This window comes from Mastigoproctus giganteus, chromosome 10 (assembly GCF_048544385.1).
Source record: "Mastigoproctus giganteus isolate SK-2022 chromosome 10, ASM4854438v1, whole genome shotgun sequence".
Taxonomy (NCBI): domain Eukaryota; kingdom Metazoa; phylum Arthropoda; class Arachnida; order Uropygi; family Thelyphonidae; genus Mastigoproctus; species Mastigoproctus giganteus.
The window spans coordinates 16544573-16561447 of record NC_143584.1 but is presented as its reverse complement, the minus strand read 5'-3'; the positions used below and the strand labels follow the sequence as shown (position 1 = coordinate 16561447).

The window sequence follows — 16875 nt, the reverse complement described above, 5'->3', positions numbered from 1 at the left end:
ATGGTTCAATGCACTCGCTTGCTGCCTCTCTTAAGATTATAGGGTATATTCCATCAACTCCAGGAGCCTTACTGGTTAGGCTCGAAAGTTTTTTCATTAAATAATCTTGCAAAATTTCAATATCATTAATTACATATTTTTTAACTTCGCTCCCACAATTTCCCATTGCCATGAAAGGCTTTTCATTTGTAAATATCGATGCAAAATAACTGTTGAGTTCATCTGCAATGGCAGCTGGTGTATTTATTACTATCCCCTTTCCCTTACGTAAAGGTCTGATCTGGTTTGTCCTACTCTTCTTAGCATTTATATATGTGAAGAATTCTTTATCCCCCACCCCCCTCTTTGCTCTGTTTGCTAGTGATTTCTCATAAACTGCCTTTGCCGGTCGAACCTTTTCTGTGGCTCTATTACACATCACCTTGTAGCTGTTATAGGCTTCAGTACTTTTTATTGCTCTGTAACCTTTCCAATGCCACCTTTTTCTGCTCAAGTAATGTGGCAACTTCACTATTCATCCAACTTGGAACCCTTCTCGTGGAGTATTTTTTTAATGGTATATACGCATTCAAGGCATCTGTGATTAATGTTTTAAAAGCGTACCACAGTTCAATTGTATTCATTCTCTGCGCGATATCTACCCAGTTAATAGAGGCCATGTAGTACCTTAAGGCATCGTAATTTCCTTTTCTGAAATTAAAACCCATTCCTTTGCCTTTTACTTCTGCTACCTCTCTCGTCATCATCCACCATAGAACTCGATCACTTCCTGCTACTGGTTCCTCTACTGTCAGCCCTGTTATGTCATCTGATGCATTTCCGGAACTATGTTGATATAAAATATTTTTATTGTCTACATATGAGGAACTCACTCCTGAAGTTATGCTGTGTATTTTTGAGACACCCTGTGTGTGTGTGTGTGTGTATATATATATATATATGCAGGAATGAAATAATGTTAAAATGTAGAGGCCGTCTTGTAGTTTAAAAAACCCGAAGCAATCCATGAACAAACTGGACCCTAGGCAACAATGGTTAAACATAAATATTAAGTTCAATAAAAAATATACATAATTAGCTGTCCATGGGAAAAGATACTTTGCAAGGGACTTTGAAGAGGGCTAAACCCCTACAAAATACAAAACCCATGGCTGGCAGAGCTATCAGTTTCTGTTGTCATCTGCCTGTATAACTAGGACCGAAATAAGTCAATATGGACCCGTAAGATAGGTATTAAAATAAAATAATATAATAAAATAGAATTTAAAATAGAAATTATTATAATAAAATAGAAATTAGAAATTAAGTAGCTTATCCGATTGGTTAATATTATCATATAATACCCCTGTTCATTGCTTTAGTAATTATTATATCACAGTTCTACGCTTTAGTAATTTGATTCTATATATATATTATTATTATTTTTCTTTTTTTTTTTTTTTTTTGTTCCTATGTCATGTATAAAAAAATTCATCAGTTTATATTTTTGTCCTTATAACCTCTGCTCACTTTTTCCTAACCAAATCTAAACCAGTAGTTAATTTAGTTATGACTATCTGCATACATATGTCGTCTTACATTTTGATATGCTTTGCATAATATGTTTAAAATTTTGCACTCTTTAAATATTAACACCTTGTTTCATTATTGTTCTTGTGCAATTGGTCATTTAATGTATCATTACAACTGATATTAAAGATGGTGGAGGAGTTAAATGTAGATGTTTTCCTGGCATAGGAGCCTGATATCTTTGAAGACAATGTAAAAGATTTTCCTTTGACATATAAATTGGTTCAATATGATATTGGCTGTCAGGTTGCCATTGTTTTAATGAAAAGGGAGATCATAGAGACCTAAGTAGATATGCTGTACTTTTCACATAGGGTATATGCAGAAATTATGAGTATTTGGGAAAATTTAAGTGGTAAGTTTATATTGTCAGTTAAGAGATAAGCCACATTCATACCTTGTTTATTTAGAGCAGGTAAATGAAATACTTCAGGGATATTGTGTAGTTTTTGGAGCAGATACTAGTGCCAGTTCAGGGCTTTGGTGTAGTAACATCTCAAACAGCAGGGAATTAGAACGTGTTTCTACTTAGTACCTTATAGGTTGAGAAGATAGAAGATAATTGTTGATATTAAATTTGAAATTTTCTGTAGATTATAATTTTCAGAAGTTATATATAAAGGAAGGTTGTTCCAAAGAACAGAACTCAAATGGATAAATGAGGAAAAGTTAGTTCCGTAAGTTTGTAGTTAGACAGTAAATAAGTGTTGACTTGTTTGGCTGTCAAATGGCTTTGTTGAGGCATGTGTCAGACTGGTTTGGAAGAGTGGTGGAATTAATTAATAATTCAAAAGAACATTATCTATAGAAAGAGCATTCAGCAGAAATTGAATATCTGTGAGAGAAGCGGAGAGAGAGAGAGAGAGAGAGAGAGAGACAGAGACAGACAGAGTTTGCAAGAGATGGGTCATTAATTAACCTGACTATCTTCTTTTGAGTATAGCCTAGGAGCTGAATGACTGCTGTCGTGTGCTGTCCAGGACAAGAGATGGCTTAGAATCTCTCAATTAATGGCAAATTACAACCAGGGTGCACAGAAAAACATTTCCAAGCACACCATCCAGAAAGATGCTCTTGTGTATAGACCTGCAGAGTAAGTGAATGGGAGCACTATTCCTGGACATTGGGTGACTGGAAAAGAGTTGCCTGGTCTCATAAATCAAGGTTACAGCTCCATCATGCTGATTGGTAGGTGCATATTCAAATGAGAGCAGGTGAACAGCTACAACCAGACTGTACAGTTGGACAAAAACAGGCGGTGGTGATATCATGGTTTGGGGGATGTTTTCATGGACCACACTGGGTCCTTCTCATCCCCATTGAACACATCCTCTTCACCAGATCCTACTTCAGCAGTGTTTCAGACCATCTTTTTCCCTATATGGTGACTGTGTACCTAGGTGGCGCTGGACTTTTACAAGAGAGTGCCCATCTCACAAGGTCTGAATTGTGCAGGAATGGTTTGAGGATTGTGTCCAAGTATTTTGTGTGCTCCCCTAGCTACTAAATCCTCCCCCTGACCTCAATCCTGTTGAACATTTGTGGGTTGTGATGGAACACAGCATTTGCCAGTACCTTGCTCCGTTTCCAAACCGCGGTACACCCTTCATCGAACTGGTCCAGGATACCTGAGGACACCCTTTATGATCTTTGAGTCGATGCCACACCTGGTGCAAGTGGTTATCACTTTAAAAAGGCAGCCAAATGTGCTGTTAGGTGGGTGGTCAGAATCTTTTGATTCATGAGTGTAATTTACTGACTATGCATACTTCCATATTTTCAGTTTGTCAATAAACAGAATGTGTATGATGGGATAGTGAGAATCCCCATACAGTCATGAAGGATGTCCTTACATCCTGAAAATTTTTCATGGTATGGTTCACAATTTCATAAGCTGGAATCAGATGATGTGATCTGATGAGTATTTAAAATTTGAGAAAACTCATATTTTACGGTGTCAAAATGACCTTCAAAGTTGTAATATTTTATATATTATTACAATTGACTGCCAGTGGATTAATTATTTTGTTACTAAGTCCTCATAGCTACCTTAATTTTCTCTTAATTTCTTTCTTTATTTATTTTTTTGACTATCTCTCTCCATGTCCTATATAATTAATAACCAGGCCTCCGTAGCCAGGTGGTCAGGAGCGGGAGTGCAGTAGCACACGCTCCTTGAGTAGACCGGGGTTCAAGCCCCTGACTGCTAAATACGGTCGATCTGCCAACACCCGCACTGGACCAGCGTGGCAGATTATGGTCTCTTTCCCTCAACATGAAGTGTTGAGGAAGCTTCCATCCTGCAGTAGGTTGATAATGGCTGCAGTTTACCTTTTTTTTTTTACATGTGATTAGAATTAATGCTAAATGTATGGTAATTAAAACTTTGTCACTCTTAAATGCAAATTTAATGTAATTCAAAAATTATAGGCATTTCATTTCTGTGTTTGTAACTCTCAAAACAGCTTCTGCCACCACAGTGTTAAAATAAATAGATTAAAAAATACTTTCCTCTATTCAGAGCTGTATTCCAGGTTTTTCAATTTACACAACATGCTAAATACGGTCGATCTGCCAACACCCGCACTGGACCAACGTGCAGATCAATTCATAAACACACTTGTATGGACATAATACACATAGCACAATATGGTCTTAAATGCTAATGCATGTTATAAATAATAATAATAATAGCAACAACTGATTAAACTTTTTTTGATGATTCTATTTATATTAACACAGTAATAGCAATTTACATTAATTTGTGGATAACAGTGTCATCTCTAATGTGAGGATAAGCCTGAGCCTTGAAAATCCACTGTCAATCTCTGTCATAGGAGGTACAGAATGTTCCAGAGGCAGAAGCTGATTGCATAGATACATATAATTTTCGAATTATTTTTGTATTGAAATATAATTCCACTCCCTTTATTACTCCTATTTTTTTCCTTCCCTAGTTCCAGATGGAAATAGTGGAGAACGCAGCCAATCCCATTGGGTTAAGAGAACTAGTTTAGTGGATAGCAGGACTTCTGTAACTGATGTTAAATTTGCTCCTAAACATTTGGGTCTTGTTTTAGCTACTTGTTCAGCTGATGGAGTAGTTAGGATTTATGAAGCCCCAGATATTATGAACTTGAGTCAGTGGTCTTTGCAACAAGAAATCCAATGTAAATTAAGTATAAGCTGTATATCATGGAATTCTTCAAGGTAAGAAATTACACTAATACAGTTTTTATGGTGTATAGGTAAATTGAAATATTTTAAATTTTAATATGCTCTATTTGTAAAGTGTTTTAAATTGCACAGAATAAATTTTAGGAGCATATTCTTCAACTAAAACAAAGAAAAGAAATTCTTATAAGCATATATTCAAAAGTCATTTCTCAGTTTAAAACATTAATCATAAATTACAAAAACATGCAAAATGGCATATATTTTTATCTTAAAATTCATGGCATAAAAATATGACTGTAAAATGCCGAGACTGTTATGGGTAAATGCTTGGTAGAGAGAGATTTTAATAAACTGTAAATGTTGAAAAGCAAATACTTTATGCTGAACAAGAAGGTTGTTAGGTTGTGTAAATTTCATCTGCAAATGCGTGGAGGATATTACACGAACAGTAGTTATATCTATTTCATAGTACACCTGCAAAAGAATTGTCACAAAATATGAATAAATGCAGAAACTTTTGTCAGTGGCTTATTTTGTAATGTGAATATGATCCTTAGTTTCTCAGTCATGGTCTGGTTACAAATACCAGAAGATTGTTAGGTTGTGTAAATTTTATCTGCAAGTGGGTGGAGGATATTACATGAACAGTGGCACCTCCGTAGCCAGGTGGGAAGGAGCAGCAGTGCGTAACACACGCTTATTGATTAGACCGTGGTTTGAGCCCGTCACCACAGAATTACAGAATTACTTTGAGCATTTAAACCTATACAGACACATACATGGTTGTTGCTAAATCATACCATAGAAATAAAGCATAAATATATATATTTATATATAGTCAGGAGCGAGAGTGCAATAGCACACACACTCTTTGAGGAGATAATAGGGGTTCAAGCCCGTGACTGCTAAATATGGTCGATTTGCCAACCCACACTAGACCAGCAAAAGGCAAATTATGGTGTACACACACACACACACACACACACACACACACACACACACACCATTCTCTGTGACAGTTTGGTCAGCGTGATGCGTCATTTCCTGCAGCAGCACATTTGGTGAGGTCTGGGTTCAACTGGAAAAAAGTCTTTGCCTCTTAATTCAGAGCTGTAATTAGCTGAACCCAGATGGAACGAGCAGGGCCCCCCTCTTCTGGGAATTAGTCGGGTTTTTCTGCTCCTACGATATGTTAATCTGCCCATGAGCACACACTTGTAAAGCCAAAAGACACTTAGCCATATTAGGATTGGTCACACAATATTGGAGGGGGGGGGGTTAGAGTGAATTAGATCTACACAAGGATGTGGAATTTTGCTTCCCTACTTCTCCTAGCTGCATTACTGTGGTGATCATGTCATATATGCAGTGAATGCAAGTTAAAAAGTAGATCACAGAATTCTCAGCATTTTGTAAAGGTTAGTTATACAGTAAACCCCCGCTATTCGCGGTATCTGTATTTTAAAGCGCCATGAACATTTTCCACCATAAAAAAATGGGCGTGGCTAAAATTATCTTTCCTGGTCAAAACAGCGCTCAGTGGGTGGGGGAGAGGGGTGACAAAATCACGAGCGTAGGTGTTTCGCTAATCCTTGTTCAGTATGTTCAGTAATCCTTGATATGCTTACAAAAGTGATAAATCTACCGTTTTGCAGTGTAAAGCAGATTTTTTCGAGTGTGTTAATGAAAGAAAGTGACATTATTGTGGACAAGTTCTTTCTAACCCGTACAAAAATATGGCTACGAATAACAAGGGAAATGTGAAAGGATCAAAGAAGGTGATGACATTAGCGAATAAAATTGAATTATTAGACAAAATTTCTAATGGTGAAAGTGTCTCCTCAGTGACAAAACATTATAAAATCAATGAGTCAACGGTACGATCAATCAAGAAATTGGAAGAAAAAATCCGCCGTAGTGTCCGTGAAAATGCACTAATTGCTTCAAAAATTTGCGCTGTAACTTGTGATGTTAAATTAGAAAAAATGGAAAAAGCTTTAAAGCTGTGGATAGAAGACCGAACTCAAAATAAAATTCCGTTAAGTTCACTCATCATTCGTGAAAAGGCGAAACTGGTGATAGCACTGGCTTGATAAGTTTTTTAGCTAGCAAAGGCTCTGGTTTGAAAGATTTGATTGAAATTTCTAATAAATATTACATTTAGTATTAAATTGTTTCTTATTTTCATTTCGATGCCATATGCTTGCATTCCACTATGTACATAGTCATATCATGAAGGTACATATAATACATATATAGACAAAATTTTAGACTAGTTTTTCTTATATATTTCATACGTTGGAACGAAACCCCTTTATTACTATGGGAGCCATAACTCAGTATTCGCGGCATTTCTCAAGAACATAACCCCTGCAAATAGCGGAGGCTTATTGTATTTCCATTTCCATGTCACAATGACTGAATTGTGCAACCTTGGCTATGAAAGTGATTGCAGGTAACCTTCGTATAATGGGTAGTTAGGTTCCTACAAAATCTCATGTGGTAAAACCATATTATAATGGACTAACGGGAGATACATTCCAAAAGCTAACAAAAATATACCATTTTTTTAATAACTATCGGGAACTTAATTTTTATTAAAAATCATAATAACTGAACAAATGTCTTACAAACTGTGATACATATGTGTCTGATAATGTATGTTCATTTAATTTTCTTCCTCTTCATCGCTGCTAAGCACAATCAAATGAGAATGTTTTCTTTGTTGCAGAATATCTTCACCTTTTTAACTTTCTTTTGAGGCATCTAGATTTTGTGCATCTTCTGCTCTCTCTGTTTAAAAAATCAGTAATCTGAGTTTGTTTGCTTTTGCTTGATAGATCTTTGTAAATTGCATGGTGTGGAGCTAAGCATTTTTGAAGTTCCCTTTTGAACTTTGTGCTCCTTTCAGTCGAAGGATATGCATTCAAAATATAAGATTCTAATTGCAGTTTATGCCTTCCCATATGCTTTTAGTGTAAAATTTGGAACTTCAGAATTTTCATCTGCACTATCATCCACTGAATTGATTTGGTTTACCTCCAATGCCATTTTCATTAAATCCACTTTGCCAGCCTCTTTTTCTACCAGTAATCCTTGAATGATATCAGTAGTCAGTCATATCATCAAAACTTTCTCCTCCTACTGACTTAGCAAGTTCTGCTATTGCACCAATTCCATTTTTTGCCAGTTCAACCATATTTCCTGAATGAACTGACTGGTCATACATTTTGCCAACATGCATTTTATGGTGTTGATTTTACTTCTTTGAGCAATAAAGTTATGATTCCAATACAGTCCACAATTGAAGAATGTTTCCATGCCTCCATCACTTCAATAGATTTGTAATCAATTTTTTCCAAAATCCATTGTAACGATTTTCTGGTGTAATGAGTTTTAATGGTAGATATAATGCCTTGATCTAATGGCTGAATTATAGAAGTTGTATTAGATGGTAGGAACATTACTTCAACTTTTGGATGACAAATCTTTTGGGTGTTCTGGAGTATTATCCAAAAGTAATAAAACTTTGAAATCTAGATTTTTCTGCTTTAAATAGTTTTCCACAGCTGGCACAAAACAATTTAGAAACAATTCTTTAAATAAATCTGCAGATACCAAAGCTTTTTTATTTTCTTTCCAGTATACCAGTAACATTTTTATTTACACATTTCATTGTACGAGGATAAGAGGATCTATAAACTAGCAGAGGCTTTGTCATATAATCTGATGTGTTACTGCACATAAGTAACGTTACACGATCTTTTGATGCCTTAAAACCTGTGCAGGTTTCTCTTTTTTGAAATGAATGTTCAGTTGGGCATTTTTTTTTACCAAAGACCCGTCTCATCAGCATTGAAAACTTGATGTGGTGTGTATCCAAGCTCTTCAATATTTTTTTGAAATTCCTCTACATACTTCTTGGCAGCTTCATTTGCAGCCGATGCGCTTTCTCCTTGAATTCTTATGTTATGTAATAAAAAACAGTTTTTAAATTGCTGAAGCCAACCTTTACTGGCAACAAATTCCGGGTTAACAGAAGATTTTCTTTTAAATGGTTATAAATTTTTAGTGCCTTTTGTTTAACTACATTGCCGTCTAATGGTATCCTTTTTTTACTGCTATCGTCAATCCAAATACCGAGTGCTTTTTCAATTTTCTTAATTACTGGCATTCAGGAAAGAGCTGTCATATTTGTGGAAATGAAAGATCCTGCAACAGCAGTTCTAATTTTCTGTTCATTTTTCATTATGGTCTATGTGAGGTAAGAGTGCACAGTTAGTCGACCTACGTAGCATAGATAAGGTGTTAGTGGTTCAGTAGGTAGTAAAATTCCGAGCTTGATGCGTAAAAGGAAGGATTTATCGGACTTTGATAAAGGACAGATTGTGAGAGCTCGACAAGCTGGTGCCTCAATTTCCCAAATGGCCAAACTGGTGGGGTGTTCGAGAGCCGCCATTTTTAGTATACCAGGATCGGCGGGAAAATTGCAAAGGTCAGTGAAAGGTTGATGTTAGAGGTGAGCGCGGGTCCGACAACTTGCACAGGCAAACAGGCGCAGCACTGTTGAAGAGTTGACTACCCAATACAACATGGGCCAACCAGGAATGATATCTGGCATGACCATGCGTTGCACGCTCGCACAAATGGGCTATACTAACAGGCAACCCCTACGGCATCTTCCCCAAACCAAGGTTCATCGGCATAAAAGACTCGGCTGGTGCAAACAGCATGCAAGTTGGACATTAGAAGACTGGAAGAAGGTGTGCTGGTTAGATGAGTCACGTTATTTACTCCACACCGTGGATGGTCGTGTACGGATTTTGCGTCAACAGCACGAGGCTCTTGATCCATCATGCATGGTATCCAAAGTGCAGGCTGGTGGAGGTGGTTGTTATGGTATGGGACATGTTTCACTGGCAGGAACTTGGACCCTGGTGCATGTGGAACAACGTTTCAGTGGTCTCTGCTATCGTCAACTGCTTGCTGACTGTGTACACCCCGATATGTTACATTTTTTCCCGAATGGTGACAACGTGTAGAGCCATCGGGCACTCGATGTGCAGGAAAGGTTTGAGGAACACAGTTCTGACTTCCAGCATATTAATTGGCCTCCGAACTACCCCGGTATCAATCCCATAGAACACTTGGGGAACATTATGGAAAGGCATATCAGGCATCTGGATACACCAATCACCTCCATACCTGCATTACACACAGCTTGGTTGGCCCTACCTCCCAAACGTTTCCGACATCTTGTTGAATCAATGCCACGTCGAATAGTTGCTGTACTGAGGGCAAAAGAAAAACCTAAGAAGTATTAGGTAGGTGGTCATAATTCAGTGATCACTCAGTACATACATGTATATATAGAGTGGAACTTCTATTTAACGAATTTCTCTATATTACGAATTTTTTCACGAAACATTGCATCTTGAAACGAAATTACATGTAAAATTAACCCCATATAACGAAGTGTTAGTCTCTCTATAACGAATTTTTAAAAAAATTAATAAAAGCATTTTTGAAGGTTTTCAAGCATTTACTGCTAAACAGACGCTCAAATATACTGCCTCCTTCCTTACGAAATTGCGCATTAGCATCTGGAATTAAATAATCATCCTTTTAGTGAACACTTGTGGCCCGTAGGAGGGTCTTTGTTTCATTTTTGTTACAGTTATTAAACCAAACGGGTTTTCTTAAAAGCGGTTGTAAACCTTACAATAAATAGGGTAGATTTGTAAATTGATGTTGGCTCAGGGGAAAGCGAAATTCGCTGCGGTAAACCTTTAGCTTGCTGCGACAGCAACACAGAATGCTACCATAGTCGGTTTTTAGTAACGCCTACTGAGTGACATTCGCTTCTCACCTCAATTGTACCACGTGACCTTCATGTCAATCATTATATGATATGTCCATTCTCGTCTAACTGGACTCCCAGTAGATGGTTTTCATGATTTTTTTTTTTTCCGTTCATCATCAATCACATAGGCTATATGCTCTTGTATGTTTTTTTTTTTTTTTCTGAAAAGTAACATACAGCATACATTAATCATAAATTTTCTTTCTTGTATATATGAATGAAAGCAGAATAAAAGAAATTCACAAAGTCGTATATTTCTTCTAAAGGAGTGATACTGTTGAATTGGCAAGCGGACGTCATTGAGTAGGCGGTACAGTACTAACAATTCACTATATGGCCAGCGCAGCAAAGTTTGCGGTGTATGTATCGGCAAGAGCTGCAGTCCAGTAATTTTTACAATTGCGAAAACAATGTTGAAGAGAAAGTGTTTAAGTATTAATGATAAAGCAAAGATTGTTATGATATTGACCAGTGTTTTAAGAAAACAAATATTGCGGAGAAATATGGCATATCTGCAAGCAGTTTATCTATGATTTAAAAAAAAATCGAGAATCAATTTTAAATGCAATTGTGAAGGAGAAGCAGACAAGAAGCGAATTAAGTTGTGTATATACGAAGATGTTGATAAAGTTGTTCTAAAATGTGTGCAAATGATACGTGAAAAGAATATCCCAATATCGGGCCTAATAATTAAGCAACAAGCTCTGAAATTTGCACAGTCCCTTGGACATACAGAATTTAATGCAAGCACTGGGTGGCTAGATAAATTTAAGAAGCGCCACAGAATTGTGGAAAAGGTTATTTGTGGAGAAAGTGTTAATGTAAGCGAAGAAGATTGCAACAGTTGGAGGAACAATACCTTAAAGAAGATTTTGGAAGAATATGAGTGTAAGGATGTTTTTAATGCTGACGAAATCGGGTTAATTCTTTAAATGTTTACTGAATAAAACGCTTGCTTTTAAGGATGATAAATGTTTTGGCGGAAAACAAAGCAAAGAAAGAATCACTGTGCTAGTTGGAGCAAATATGACAGGAAGTGAAAAATTAAGACTTTTAGTCATCGGAATATCAAAAAACCCAAGATGTTTTAGAGACACAAAATCTTTGGAAGTTCGACTACACCTTTTAATAAAAAAGCATGGATGACAAGTGATATTTTTGAAGAATGGATATTAAAACTAGACAAGCGTATAACAAAAGAAAAAAGGAAAATCGTGTTGGTAACTGACAACTGTCCGACAGATCCTGCCAGTATTTCTGCCAAACTTAAAAGTCCGAAGTTGTTTTTACCACCAAACGTAATGTCAAAACTCGAGCCAATGGACCAAGGCATTATTAAAAATTTTAAATTTCATTATCGAAAGAGAATAATAATGAAGATTGTCAATGCGTTATCAGAAAATAGAAACTTGGAGGTTACAATTAACCTTAGAGATTGCATCTCTGAACTGGCAAAAGTTTGGACAAAGGATGTCACTGAATATACTATTCAAAATTGTTTTTCGAAAGTGGGATTTGCATTGAATACAGAAGTCGAACAAGATGAACTGCACCTTTCACAACTGAAAAATATTTGGATATTATTAGAATCGTCTGGAAACATCGAAAATGAAATAACACTGGATAGTTATGTTTATGTAGATCACAGCAGAACATCCAAATGAAGATGAAATACTGCTGAACAGTGTTAGACGCGACCATGATCACGAAGAAATTAACGATGATGCATCAGAACAACCCATAGAAAAGCCAACTCGCGAAGAAATGATTAACGCTTGATTAACGGTTAGTATGGGTCTACAGTTTTGTGAAAATGTTTCTGATAATGTTTTTAATGCTCTGAACAAATGTGAGGTTTTCTTTGAGAATCAGACAATTTTTTAATTGTACTGTGCAAACGAAAATTACAGATTTTTTTAATTTGTGGTACTTACCGGCGAAAATTGTGTAAACCTAATTTAAATAAGTATGTTTTTGAAATAAAATACATTAAAAATAAATGTAGATTCATTTCATTTTCTAATTAGATAACAATTTCTAATAAAAAAGATATTCTCTGTATAACGAAATTTCTCTATAACGAATTTTTTTTCGCTGGATTTACCCAATTCGTTATAGGGAAGTTTGACTGTGTACATATATATATATAATTATATTAGTGACAAAAAAGAAAAGAAAGCTAAAATGACAGTAACTGTAACTAATATTTATGGATCAATGCAGTTGCAAGCAATCATGCAATACACTCATAATGTCTATAAAATATTAAGGATAAGGATCAATCAAGTAATAATACTATCAGGGACTTAAGAAAACACAAAAAATAAAATAATATAAATAATATTATCGCTTTTTACTGACAATCTAGATGACTTCAACTGGGGCCAACCACCCTGACTAAAGGCAAAAAACGACTTAAGTGACATAATAAGAGCAAAGTTAATATAAAATAAAAGCAAAGATAATATAAAATAAAAGCAAAGATAATATAAAATAAAATCAAGATGCGCAATCATAAATCCATGAAGCTAAAATTAAGAAAGATCAATGAAGTCAAGAAAATAGAAAAAGCAATCTTAGGTAGTGTATACTTAACCTAAGCAAAGCTTTTGTATATATTTATAATTATATTAATGACAAAAAAGAAAATTTGCATGATTGCTTGCAACTGCATTGACCCATAAATATTAGTTACAGTTACTGTCATTTTAGCTTTCTTTTCTTTTTTGTCACTAATATAATTATATGTACAAAAGTTTTGCTTAGGTTAAGTATACACTACCTAAGATTAATTACTTTTTCTGTTATATTTCTTTTTCTGTTTTCTTGACTTCATTGATCTTTCTTAATTTTACCTTCATGGATTTATGATTGCTCATCTTGATTTTATTTTATATTATCTTTGCTTTTATTTTATATTAACTTTGCTCTTATTATGTCACTTAAGTCTTTTTTTGCTTTCAGCCTGGGTGGTTGGCCCCAGTTGAAGTCATCTAGATTGTCAGTAAAAAGCGATAATATTATTTATTTATTTTTTTTTTTTTTGCGTTTTCTTAAGTCCCTGATAGTATTATTATTTGATTGATCCTTATCCTTAATATTTTATATATATATATATATATACTATGAATCAACAGGGATTCATATTTACCTTTACTATAGGAAGCTTTTTGATATAGGAAGCTTCTTTTCCAACTCTCCTAGTCCAACTCGCTAATAATTCTTGGGGAAGGCGATATCAATTTTGCAAAACATGTGGGACATCTTCCCCACTGTCAGAACCGTAGTGTTCAGTCCGTGCGGTCTCAACAATGAGCGCTCAAGACTTCTGTCTTCAAACACCATACCTCTGGCAGCAAGGAAACCATTATGTGGATTGGCATAAAATTAGATTTTTGAAGGTCTAAATAGACCGATTATTTCTTTTGGTCCTGTAGCTGGACTTTAGAGTTAAATTTAGTGGTCTAAAAAAAAAAATTGGATATTGGGGGGGGGGGGGGGCTCTATATATATATTTAGCCTATATATATATATATATAGGCTAAATTATTAGGCATATATAATTTAGGGCTAGAATTTAATTCACAACAAAGAAATTATTTAAATACGGTTTTTAAGAACAAAGTTTAGTAATACATACCTGGAAAAATTTATAAATGATCAGATAAAAACCAAAGTAACCTTACAAAAATCTTAAAAGTCATGAAATGCATGCTTCGAAGTTCAATTTTTTATGGTCTCAAACAAGCACAAGTTCAATAGCACAGAAATCCTAACACAGGGATTTCCCAACAAAATAAAACACAGATATTTCCCAATAACTTTTTTTGCACAATGACTAGCAAGTTACATCCAACATAATAGCAGGATTTTCCCTGCTTCCCCACACACAACCCCCCCCCCCAAATATGTGGTATGCGAGGTTTGCTGCAATTCTCTAATCATGTTATATAATTACCATTGTAGTAGAAGTAGTAGTAGCGGCATGTGATGCAAGAAAGCAAATGTATGAGCTTATGCAGCATCAGCCAAAAAAAAAAAAAAAAAAATCACACCATTCCCTCCAAATGCCTGTCCAGTTCCTCCTTAAATTTATTCAGCCTATCAACTTCCACAACGACAGATGGAAGTTTGTTCCAGCAATTAACCACCCGCTGGCTAAAGGCAAATTTCCGCACATCTATTCTACATCTGTCTTTTCTTAATTTGAATTTATGCCCCCTTAGGTTCGTAATCTGAACAAGTGGAAGGATCTCATCAGAATTCAGCGTGCTGAACCCATTCAAGGCCTTAAGAGGATCCCTTCATTCCCCTCACCAATCTTGTTGCCCTTCTCTGTACACGCTCAAGTAAATCTACATCCTTCCTAAAATGAGGCCTCCAGACCTGTACGTAGTACTCAAGGCGTGGCCTGACCATTGCCTTATACAGAGGGATAATCACCTCCTTTTCCCTGCTAGCAAAATTCCTATATATCATTGACAAAACCCCATGACCTGCCCTGGCAGCCTGTCTGCATTGCTCAGAAAACTTCATATCTGCCTGCACAATTACTCCCAGGTCTTTTTCATTTTCTACCACCTTAAGTGTAGTACCACACAGTTGGTACGTTTCTCTGGGGTTACTTCTACCCATATGCAGTACTTTGCATTTGTCAAGGTTAAACTTCAGTTGCCACTTCTTAGCCCATCTGCCCAAATTATCTAGATCCTGTTGCAGTAGCACACTGCCATTACTGTCATTAACAACCCTGCCAACCTTTGTATCATCTGAAAACTTCGACATTAAGCCTGATATACCTTCATCAATATCATTGATAAATATACAAAACAACAGTGAACCTAACACCGAACCCTGTGGGACTCCACTAATAACATTAGTCCAAGAAGAGCAGCACCCATTGATTACCACCCTCTGTCTTCTCCCACTTAACCATCCTTTTATCCATTGTAGCAACTTACCCTTAATACCATTCTGCTCCAATTTGTACAATAGTCTTCCATGCGCAACAGTGTCAAAAGCTTTCCTGAAATCCAAATATATGATATCAAAATTATTTTTTGCATCCAGTTCCTTTGTAACCACATCATAATATCCTATCAAATTTGTCAGACAAGACTTTCCCTTAACAAACCCATGCTGTGTCTGAATTATTGCTGCAGTCTTGTCTAGATGATCCTGCAGTGCATCTTTAACCAGCGACTCCATTATTTTACCCGGAACAGAAGTTAAACTAACTGGTCTGTAATTACTCGTGTCACCCTTTGATCCCCCTTTGTGAATTGGGGATACATTTGCACATCTCCAGTCCGTGGGAACCTCCCCTGAGTCCAAGGATGCTCTCATAATTATGGCTAAGGGTTTGCTTTGTTGCTTTGCCGCCTCCTTTAATATAACTGGATAGATCCCATCCACCCCAGGTGCTTTTCTTACGTTTAACTTCAACAATTTCTCTTCCACTTTGCTCTCAGTTATTACAAAATCATTAAGTATCTTGCTACAATTTGATAACCTTCTGCCATTTTCAAACCTTAATAATTCCTCATGTGTGAATGTAGATGCAAAATACTCATTCAGTTTGTTTGCTATCTGAGCAGGATCATCAACAGTCGAACCATCAATGTCAAGTGGACCAATCAGATTCATCCCCTTCCTTTTAGAGTTTATATAAGTAAAGAAATCCTTGCTGTTTTTTCTTAGCATCTTTTGCCAAGGATTTCTCGTACTCTGCCTTCGCCTGCCGAGCCTCCTTTGTGACCTGATTACAGATTAACTTATATCTGCCATAGGCTTCTGAGTCGCTTGATAATTTATATGCATCCCATGCATTTTTCTTCTCTGTTACGAGTCTCATTAGTTCACATGACAACCATTTAGGCCTAAACCTTGAACAATATTTCTTAATAGGTATGAAACTTTTAGTAGCTTCTACCATTAATTCCTTGAATGCTTCCCACTTAGAATTTACTGTTGGTAACATCGTCAGTTGATCCTACTGTACAGAATTTAAAAACTGTCGGAGACCACTGTACTCGCCTTTACGGAAGCAAAAACCCTTTTCTTTACCCCTGATGGTAATTAAATCTTTAAGTAAATCCCACGTGAGTACACTGTGATATACAGGGGTTGCCTGTATTTAATTATGGTGTGTCTTAATCAAAAAATAATTCATTTTTGGTTATCAGCTCGATTTCTTAGGACTTTTCAAATGAGATATATGTGTTTGTAAATGCAAAACTGAAAGGTAGACCACTATACATCCAAGA

General features: G+C 36.0%; 1 protein-coding gene across 1 annotated transcript in view; it reads left to right on the top strand.

Annotated features, from left to right (window-relative positions):
• Window positions 1-16875, top strand: part of Nup44A (nuclear pore complex protein Nup44A) — an 83516-nt gene that overhangs the window by 32709 nt on the left and 33932 nt on the right. Inside the window, exon 5 of the mRNA XM_090383897.1 lies at window positions 4527-4779. Coding sequence (XP_090240023.1) covers window positions 4527-4779 — 253 coding nt within the window. The remainder of the gene's footprint in view (window positions 1-4526; window positions 4780-16875) is intronic.